This window comes from Paramormyrops kingsleyae, chromosome 1 (assembly GCF_048594095.1).
Source record: "Paramormyrops kingsleyae isolate MSU_618 chromosome 1, PKINGS_0.4, whole genome shotgun sequence".
NCBI lineage: Eukaryota > Metazoa > Chordata > Actinopteri > Osteoglossiformes > Mormyridae > Paramormyrops > Paramormyrops kingsleyae.
Window position 1 is genome coordinate 31,182,810 of NC_132797.1, and position 10,502 is coordinate 31,193,311.

Genomic DNA, 10,502 nt, shown 5'->3' on the forward strand with positions numbered 1-10,502 from the left:
ACGGAGGTCCCCTTGTGTGCAGCTACCCTCCATACCTCCACCTTTAACACCCCCCCCCCTGCACAACTACTACAGGGATCCACCCAGACATTCCCATAGGAGGTGCTGTGGAGCACCGGTGCAGCCTGGCTTAGCTAAGCAGCTCAGCATGAGGATTAGCACTGCACATCAGGGCTCAGCGGAGACAGACCATAATACTGTACACACTGACTGCCACAGCTCAGGCTCTCTACTACTCAAACCTGGACAAATTACTGGAAATCTGAAGATGAAAGAATTTATACTGTTTATTTCCTATAGTCCCTGAATTGTCTGTTACTCCATGAAAAATTATCCTGTGATCCTGTGTGTCATGTGATCATACAGTTGCACGTGAGTACTGGCTATTTAGAGGCAGATTCTCTGGGAGATTTTCTTCTCTCTCTCTCTCTCTCTCTCTCTCTCTCACACACACACACACATACACACAATCATGTTTCATAACAGAGGTTTTATTGCATTTATAGTATAAATTTAAACTACGCACGTTGCATATTTATACAGACACAGCATACAAGTCAGTACACCAGACATCAACCCGCATTTAGCATTACGTCATTATAAAATACAGTGAACGGTGTAACAGAAATTATTTGTTTTGCTGCCCTCTTGAGGGACTAAGGGGTATCACCACACCCTCATACTTTTCAAAGAAAAAATCACTGAGTGGGAAACACAAGCATTTTGACTTTTAGAGTTGACAAATTTATAGAAAATTAATTTATCTGATAATTTCTCACATTTATCTGATAATTCTTGGTATATGCAGGTAGCATGAAATATTTTCCATTTTGTAGTAGCTGCATTATGCATTTTACAAAATATAACAATTCTATCCTGGTAAAAAAGACTGATATTGGCCCCTGTTAAGCATAACCTCCTGCATCTCTTACTGAACACTCAGAATGTTGCTTAGGGTCACTCAGAAACGTCACTTAAACGTAACATGGTTAGCGACAGTTAGCAAGTGAGGCTAACCCCACATGCCAAATACTTTACTTTGGGTACAGTTACAGCCCATTGTGCTCTGCTAAGTGAAATTCCAAACAGGAAGTGTAAGGAAGCCTGGGAACCGTGTGGAAGGGTGTCAGTGTGCCTTGTATTTTGGATTCTTGATTGTGGTCACTGCACTTTTGTAGATCGGGTTATCGCCCTAGAACGAAGACAGAGGAAATGATCTTGAGCAAAATGATGACACCCCCTTGCATGTTTGAATGCCCCATCGCAGCAGGTCGGGGGCCGCTGCCATCAGTGCTGCACTCACCGTGTCCCAGCGTGCGCGCTCCACCTCGTTCTGAAAACGGGCGAATTCCCTGCGGTCATGAATGGTGGTAAGAAGCTTCCAGAGCAGCAGGAGAGCCAGGCCCAGCAGGACCACAGAGCCCGACACCACGGCAGTGATCAGGACCACGTTGGGGCCTGGTGGGCATTCTGGGAGAAGATGGCATAGGAAACATCAAGCTGAAGGCCACAGGATCGGGACGTTAAACTTAGTTCATAATGGAGGGTGGAATCAATAGAGAAGGAGCTTTAGGCCAGCAAAGATTGATGTCCTAATGCTGCTGGACTAGGTAATTAGCGTGTGGTTGGTTAGGCCTCTGTGTCTATGGTCGGAAGGTGGTTGGTTCGAATCCCATGCATGGCAAAATAGTCACATGTACAATGCCCTTACTGTAACTCCCCAGAAAATGCTCCAGGGGTGCTGGATGCTTGGCTGGCCCTGTGCTCAGATGCCAAGCTTCGCCCTCACCTCTATATGTGTGTGAACATCAAAGAGATCAAGATGGGGCATGCTAAAAATGGACAAATGGCAAAAGCATCATTTGATTTTAATGTTAAGTCTTTGCTGTGACCAGAGCTGCCTGGACCCCATGTGTGTCAGGGGACTTTGGGGCCTACCTTTATGGAAGGCTATGGTGAGGTGGGCAGAGGTGTTCCCCCACTCGGCCTGATGGGAAAACTGCACCCAGCAGCCATCAGCGTCCCTCTCACGGCACCGCCGAAGCCCCGCCTCCCGGCGCTCTTGGGGGAGGAGCTGGGGGTCTGGAACCAGCGTGAGGTTCAGCGAACTGCACTCAGTGTTGCAGTGCTCATCTGCCAAACCCGGGGCAGAGACCTGGCACAGCACACACTCCCTGCCGAGGGAAAGGTGGGGACAATGTGTTCTCCAAAGACCCCACAAAAGTCTGTCTTTTTTTAGTATTGCTGCTGTTTCTAAGGAATTTCCCCATTGTGGGATTAATAAAGTCAATCTAATCTAAAGTCAATTTAAACCCTCAGGTGGGATTCAGATGTGGCGCCCCCTACCTGTGCATGACGCACACGTCCGGGCAACTGGGGCAGAGCTCGCAGCTGGGGCCCTGGAATCGGGCATCCCCACAGACACAGGTGCCGCAGACACAGCGGCCCCGCCCACTGCACAGTAGGCTGTTGGGTCCCAGGCAGGTCGCCGTTGAGGTGGGGCACTCACAGGCGCTGCCGCTGAAGCCCGGGGAGCAGCGGCACACACCGCACTCACACCTGCCCCGCCCTTACACCCGCAGAGCACGCTAGGTCAGCGCACCATGACGTCACCAGCAGATCACTGACCCGCCCCGTAACTTAGGGGAATTAACATTGTTTGCAGGAGTTTTTCTCAGTCACATTTCCTAGCATTATGAAACTGTTCCTGTTTCCTGTTGCCTCGAAAAACTTAGATTAAATAAGGCAAAAGTGTTGACTGACTGTTCTGCTAACAGTCTATTATCATAACAACCTTTTTGTGGAAGAATACGTCATAAAAGACTAGGAGAGGCTGGTCAGCAAACACATGATTCTGTGCAGGCATTTCCCCGGTCACCCGTGGCACGCAGTAGGCCCCCATACCTCCGCACAGGACACCCTGGTGCTGATCACAGTGCAGGTCGTCGCACTGGCAGTACTCCCCGTAGTAGGCATGCTCGGAATTCCGGCGCAGCTTGTGGCACACACACTGGCCGCACACGCAGTCACCGCGCCCGCCACACACCTCCGAGGCGTTGTCTCGTCGGCACAGGTCGCCCATGGTTGCCATGGCTGCCTCACACTCACAGAATGTGCCAACGTGACCTACGTCACACCTGGGTTATTGGGAATGACCAACAGGTGGCATGGCGGTCAACCACATATTAAACAGTCAAGTTCGGGTGTTCTGTGTGGCTCGTCAGTTGCTCCAGAAAAAGCACAGTTGTAAAGTCTTCTTCAGCACATCTCAAAGCCTTTCAATGGTTAATTGATGGCCAAATCATGTGTGAAAATGATTCTTCATGCTCCCTGAACTACTCTTTCAGAGATTGAGCCCAATAAATCTAGGCATTTCCGTCCTGGAGTATAACCTGGCCAGCCAATCAGAATCAGTAGATTCAGGCACTCAGCTGACTTTACTTTAATACTGTAATAATGATCCAATCATTTGGCCCTTATGTATTTGCATAAGGCAGTGAATATCACCCCCCCCAGTTGTTCTTGCTTTCTAACACTTCTCCACCCCATATCCAAATCAGACTCCAATTCCTTCCCCTCGTCAAGTGGTTCTGGTCTCCATCCTGCCTGATGAATGTCTCACAATAATGGCTTGAATGTGCATACTATAAACGATGTAGGGTGATGTGTCCATTAGCGGGCACCCCCACCTGCAGGCCCCGCACTCCAGTGTCCCGTGGCCCCCGCTACAGTTGTGGCTGTGGGGCTCGCTGTCCTTGGCACACTGGCAGCGGCACAGAGGGTGGAGCAGCACCTCCACCTCCTCGCTGAAGCCCTGCGCTTTGATCAGCAGCTGCGATTCTGCCGTCTCAGCCGTGCAGGGCGGCGCCGTCACACTCACCTGGAAGGTCACCTGACCATGGGGGGGGGGCAGGAAGCATGTGTCAGAGATGCTTAGGGAGGCAGCAGCCTGCCAGCAGGAACATGCTTACCTCATCTCCAATAGAGACACCGGAACACCTGCGTCCTGCCTCCCCCGTCTGGGTCACGTGACCCTTGCAGGTGCTGCTGTACTCAATCTGGTACCCAGGGGGCAGCTCGCTGTTGTCCATGATGACCTCCGAGGTCAGAGCCTGAGGGGCACAGGTCACCAGCCACATTTCTATGGGTACGATGACATTGAGTCTGCAGTGGCGTGCCCTGAGGGCACAGACAGGCTTTGTGCTTCTGGGGCTCCACTCAAAATGTCACTTCAGGGCCTCTGATTAAAATGTGCAATATTGCTAACACACTCTCAATACACATGCTACAGACTGTTTAAAAACACTTTACACCTGCACTCACGGGCAGTCTGTCAATAGCTTATTCATTAGCTGTTTATTGTCTGCTGTTTATTTAATGTTATTGTAATGTTGCATTACTCTGTTAATTGTCTAGTCTCTGACGAAGCATTCACGTAAGAATTTCATTGCACTCTGTACACTGTACTTTGCACGTATGACAATAAAGCTTTGAGTTGAATTGAATTTAACTCACATTGTAAGCCTCGACAATCAACTGCAGGATGTTGTGGGAGTCATTTGATAAGGTCCCAACAGTACAAGTAGGAAATATCTGCTTCAGTTTCTGGAACCAAGATAATATGACATTTTACTGCAAAATAAACACAAAGAAATCAGCAGAAGTGCTGGTACAGAACAAAAAGGCACAGACAGTGGTAACATGCTGTTGGACCCTTGGATAGGCTGTAAGAATGGAGATCCAGGTAGGTAAACTGGCACATTTTTCAACAGGTGTTTTCCATATTCAGTCCAATGCAACTCTTATGGACAGCAAAGCAGATTCTTGTAACCTCAGGATCACTGGATCATGTGCCAGATAATTCGTTTATCTAATCAAAGGTCACCTGAACTTGAACTTCTTCACTAAAGGATCACTGGTGCTGGAAACCCCTGCAGCTCCCACCTCATACAGGGGGACCACGTCCTGGGTCACGGCGAAGATGGTCTGGATGTTCTTCTCCCTCAGCTTCTCGGCCAGATGAGCCAGGGACGGGTAGTCCTTCAGGATCAACCACAGGAAATATGACATGCCAACATGGCAGCCAAGCCAGAAAACACAACACAAGAGTACAGCAGCTGGTCCTAGACATACACACATGAAAGGTATGTGTGCACACACCCACAGTCCTGTATTTACAAAGGCAGGGATTCCCCCAGCAACTCCATGTTCCTGCCCTACTACTGTACTCTAATAATTTGCTCATCCATCCATCCATCCATCCACCATCTAACACCATATTGCTTAACTCTACTAATTATTAAAGACAGGACAATAATATGCAGTATAAGGTCATGTGTAAAAATTGTAGGATAAGCGATTGAAAGATAGATGGAAGGAAGGTTAGATGGATGGATAAATGGATGAAATCATGTGTGAGGCCCATGGCCACACAGGACTCTGTGACCCTGCTGCTTCTCCCCCCAGGAGGGAACTGCTAACCTGGCTCCAATGAGTCTGGGCTCAGACTATCATTCTGCCACAACCAGTGATTTCACCTCAACCTGAGTGAGCGAGCAGTGGTCCACAGGCACTCTGCCCATAAACCAACCAGGCCCATAAACCCACCCGGCCCATAAACCCACCAGGCCCATAAACCCACCCGGCCCTCTCCTCATCTCTCCCTGCCCCTTTGCTGCCTATCCCAGTCCCAGAAAGGTTATAGGGAAAGCCAAAATGGGAGAAACACTGTCTAATATTAATGTAATTAATGTACATATTCACGCTTGGTCTCATTTGAATTGGCTCAGCGGGACTCAGTCTTAAAGCAATATATCATAATATTAAAAACATAAAGAAATTCGGGGAAACCTTGCCTTGTTGGGAGACTCTGCCCCCTTGGTTAATAAAGACACTTAACGTCCCCATCATGTTCAGGCATTTACTGAGGAGTTACTCTGTAATCAGAGCTCCTGTGTCATACTCTGTGATTAGCATCTGTAGCCAAATCTCTCTCACATATACTATATGTATCTTCTGCTGGGGGTTGTATCACTTTGTGTGTTGTCTTGAATGTCTACTATAATGTAGTTTTATAATTAAGTGACCACTTATGTTCGATTTATGTTGATCTTTGTGTCTTGAATCGTGATTGGTGTATTTTGTGTTTACCCATCGAATAAACAGTTTGAATTACTTCTTGGTGGTCTGAAATCAATTTCTGGTCATGATTACGTGTGCACTAGACTTGACAATTCTCGATTTTTGATCCATCATTTGGTTCTAGGAAACTGGAGGTTTATATTGAGCAGTAATAAACTTCTGTGCAGCCTCTGAATTGAAGCAACCAGGAATGCTACAGTCGAGGACCTTGAGTGATCACACAAGCTAATCCTTCGAGCTTATGAGGTGTAATATCCGATTAAACCAAGCTGGCAAGTCAGATTGACTAAGCCAGCTGTCATTATGTTACTTTGTAGCCAAATTGCAGACCCTAAACCGAGACCAAACAGGTCACACATTGAGTACATGGATATTGCTTCATTGGGCAAAAGCAAATCTAGTGTGACACTGTAATCCAGAACTAGGGTTGCAAAGGGGTGGAAAATTTCCGGTAAATTTCCAGAAATTTTCCAAAAACCCACCATGGGAAGTAGGGTTGCAAAGGAACGGAATCTTTCCAGAAACTTTCTATAGGAAGTTAAGTTCTTTGGAATTTTGGAAATATTGAATTCTGTGGAACTCTGCGCAAGCTGTCAGATACGGCAAATAAAGCAAACTGAATGAATAATACAACATAGAATTTTACTCACAACCAGTGCGTTTTCATGCAGATACTTATTTTGGGTTGTTTTACACACACACACACACACACACACACACAACTACTCACAAGCACTCACAATGATATCACTATCACAATGGTATCACCCAAATGTTTTTTTTTCCCCCAAATACAATTAAGTTCCCTTTTATAGGCTAACATGCAATTTTGCAAATTTCCGGTTTATTCCCATTGATTCCGATATATATTCCTGTTAATTGCCATGGAATGTTTCTAACTTAAAAATTCCCAGAATTGCAACCTTATCCAGAACAAACAAGGTCAAACAAACTTATTCCTGCTCCTGGAGATCTATCACCCTACAGAGCTCAGGTGCAGCCGTTATCTAACATACCTGATGCCGATAATCAGGCCCTTCAGTAGCATCTCAGTATTAGAGCCTCCTGTAACAGGTGTGTTAAATTTGGGCTGCACCTAAGCTTGGTGTGGTGTTTGATTTCAAAGAACAGGAATAAGTAGCTCTGGCATGAAATATCTGGAGCTCATGACTAAATAATATCAAAATAGCTCTTAAACTATATAAGTTGGAGCAAGTAAGTTTTTGGGAGCACTTGGAAGGACCGACATGCACTCAGCCTTCAGCTGTTCAGTTCGATTCAGTCGAACTTCTTAAAAATGGATGGTAAATTATGACCAATTTTTTCTCAGGATCTTGACCTGTTTACCCAGCAGCTAATCAGTAAATGACAAGGCCAAATGTTGACAGTCAGGCTTACGTTGGGGGTCGCTATAGGATTATCACCCAACCTTATGATTCCTGAGAAGCCACTATGAAGAATGAATGATCAACACCAAGCTCCATAGTCCAGCCTGCTGGCCGCACACATAGGACCCCCACCTGGCGTGTGCTCATGGTGTAGACATTGTCCTTCAGGTGACATTTTCCGTCACTGGGCAGGATGATCCCTCCCAGCTTCCCGTCCCCTGCAAAGTGGAAGCCGGCATCCGTGGAGAAAACCAGCAGGCGGGTCACGTTCCTCCAGCCGATCTGTTCCTGGGGGGGGGGGGGAACCAGACTGTGCCCAACAATGTCCTTACGAGAACTTCAAATGTCTACGCGATTTCCCGTTCCACATGCAGACAATGCCCGGAAAGAAAACACACGAGTGCATTGTCAGAAGACACGTCCCCCCACCGTGACCCCTACCTCACAGACAGCGGCCTGCATGAGTGCATCCAGCCCACCCTCTGGCAAATCCAGGTTTCCTGATATATGCTGTTCCCCCACCATTTGGCTGAAAAGGTTCCCATCATTGGTAAGGTTCAGAACGTGCTGGAAGCCAAAGGCTGGGGCACAGGGCTTGAGTTCCACCCTCTTACAGGGATTCTTCAGCATCTGCTCAGACGTGCTGATGTAGGGCATCACCGTTTTATCCACGAATGCCCCAAAACCTGCAGGCCGAAAGATAATCACCATTATTTGTTTAAAAAATGACTTGGATATCATCCTAAAGGGTCACAAACAACTGCTTTTAAACAAAGTGCAAAAAATCCAGATATCAGAGAAACAGGTTAAAGATGCCAATAATCTCACATCCTTCTGGAGAAGCTCCACAAAACTCTACAAGTCTTGATTCTTGTTATTTAACATATTTGTCATTTTCACTGAATATTCTGGAAATAAAAGTTAGTCTGGGAATCTGAGAGGCCAGCACCGATTCTGAAGTCCTCCGTGATGTTCCTCATCTCCTCCATCAGGTCCGTGCCCAGCTTCTTCACATTAAGGAGGTCATTCTCCATGGAGAAGGACAGGTCCATCAGGTAGTACATGTCGACAGGGTAGCCTTCGACACGTCGGAATTTCACCTCGAAGGTCTGGGGTTCCCCTGTCCAGAAGGAAGTGGCCTATAAAGCGGAGAACTGGGAACCCGTAAACCCAAGAACACCCCAATTTTGGGAGAGAACGTGATTATGGTACCTCATTCCACATTCCCCATAAGATTAATTAATAACCCTGGGAATACTGATAAAATTTGCAGGGGGCTTTGACAACACAGCTTACAGGGACACAGGTTAGGACACAGTGCCCGCAATCGGAAGGTCGTCGATTCAAATCCCAGGGCTGGCAGAATGGTTTTATCATCGGGGCCCCCAGTTGCACCAGAGACTGTCCGACCATGCCTTCTGAAAAAATGTATGTTGCTTTTGATAAAAGTGTGTGGCAAATACATAAAAAGTTTTTAAAAGCAGGTCATACCTGGTCGTAGCTTCAGGAGAACCTTCTGTGGCTGCAGCTGTGTGACGTCGTGGGGGTGGTGCCCGGGGTCCCTGCGGCGGGAGGCGACGGGCCGGTCCTGCAGCAGCACGCTGGAGCCCCGCGGGTCCTCCAGAGCAGCTGGGGGGCAGCCCCGCGCCAGCAGAGCCTGGACTGTACCACAGCGCTCCCAGGTGTGCTGGCCAAGCCTGACGAAGCCCTTTCACACGCAAAAGGGGGGAGGCGACCTCAGGGACCCGGTAAAGCATGCTTACACACCCATAGTTATAAATAACATGATCTATGACCCGCACACAAAGGAAGGAAATTAGAGATCTCTATTCCAGTGTGCTCCTGGTAGACCTTTAGATGTTATCGAACAAAGTGTAACAGTTTTATTCTATCCCTTGTCCCTGTTTCATAAACCATTCTGTATAAATGATTAAAATAATGGATTACCATGCATACTTGTCGAGTGGCTTGGGGCAACTGTGTTGTGAAAGCTGCCATATAAAATAAATTGAATTGAAATTAATTTTGTGATGAGAGATTTACCCCCAGTTACTCATAGAGAGCACTAATGATCACCTTAAAGGGTGTTAGTTTGTGTGCGATGATATTAACAGGTATTAAACGACAGCATAGTGACGGCGGATGTGGACACCCCACCCAGACTGGTGTCCTGCACATACCTCTGCTTTGCACCAGGCGCATTGCGGCCCGGACGCCAGGCACTCCTGACAGCTGGTCACCCCTGTGGCGTGGCACAACGGCTCCCCCCGGCCGCCTCCAGTGGTACGGTCCAGAGGGCAGGTTGGCAGACACAGCAGGAATAGGGCATCAGAACCACGGAGAGGGTGCCTTTGAGGTCACCAGAGCCTGGGAGGCCCATCAGCCCAGGACGGCACCCGCCCCAGAACCCCGACGACCCAAATGTCCGCCACATAGCTCCTTACCTTCAGCCTCTGGGACCCAGGGACAGAAACACAGAAAGAGCCCTACAGCCAAGGCCTGTCCTATCATCTGGCAGGTCAAAATGAAACAGGAATAAAGGTCAAAGTATTCTTCATTGTCAGATACACTGAGGGGAAATACTCTTGTTGGTCATAGTACAAGTGACAAAGTTATAAGCAGAATATATAAATACTGAGACATATATTCACAAAAATGACAGACATTATGGCTAAAGAAATACAGCTACTGGTGGGGAAAGATTGTGCAGATCAGCAGCATCCGTAAGCCCAGGCCCACACTGAGCCTCAGCCCTCACTGAGCCTCAGATGCTGTTAAACCCAACATAGAGCCCCAACCTCTTACCTCCCTGCTGGCTGTGCTGCTTCAGGCCACATGCATGCAGAGGCAGGGAGCCTTAGAGCCTAAAATCACATCCCCCGCCCCCCAGAGAGGTGGGGTCTCTATCTCTCTCACGCTTTCCTTCCTCCTGTCCTGCCTCCTTAACCCAAACGTGGTTTCCAGATGCAACGC

General features: G+C 47.9%; 1 protein-coding gene across 2 annotated transcripts; it reads right to left on the minus strand.

Annotated features, from left to right (window-relative positions):
• Nucleotides 1–470: 470 nt before the first annotated feature.
• On the minus strand, nt 471–10,378 carry LOC111858546 (integrin beta-1-A-like). Of its 2 annotated transcripts, XM_023840421.2 has the most exons (16): nt 10,335–10,378; nt 9,974–10,040; nt 9,710–9,804; nt 9,021–9,237; nt 8,479–8,649; nt 7,971–8,215; nt 7,662–7,817; nt 4,945–5,040; nt 4,516–4,605; nt 3,972–4,112; nt 3,690–3,892; nt 2,905–3,137; nt 2,347–2,569; nt 1,939–2,174; nt 1,304–1,470; nt 471–1,192 (listed from the first exon to the last, which is right to left on the minus strand). In XM_023840421.2, the coding sequence occupies exons 2-16, from the start codon at nt 10,038–10,040 to the stop codon at nt 1,127–1,129; spliced, it is 2,406 nt and encodes an 801-aa protein (XP_023696189.2). In that variant the 5' UTR covers nt 10,335–10,378; the 3' UTR covers nt 471–1,126. The 2 variants fall into 2 exon arrangements, with proteins under 2 accessions (XP_023696189.2, XP_072569828.1); XM_072713727.1 differs by lacking the exons at nt 471–1,192; nt 1,304–1,470 and adding an exon at nt 1,492–1,791.
• Nucleotides 10,379–10,502: the final 124 nt, after the last annotated feature.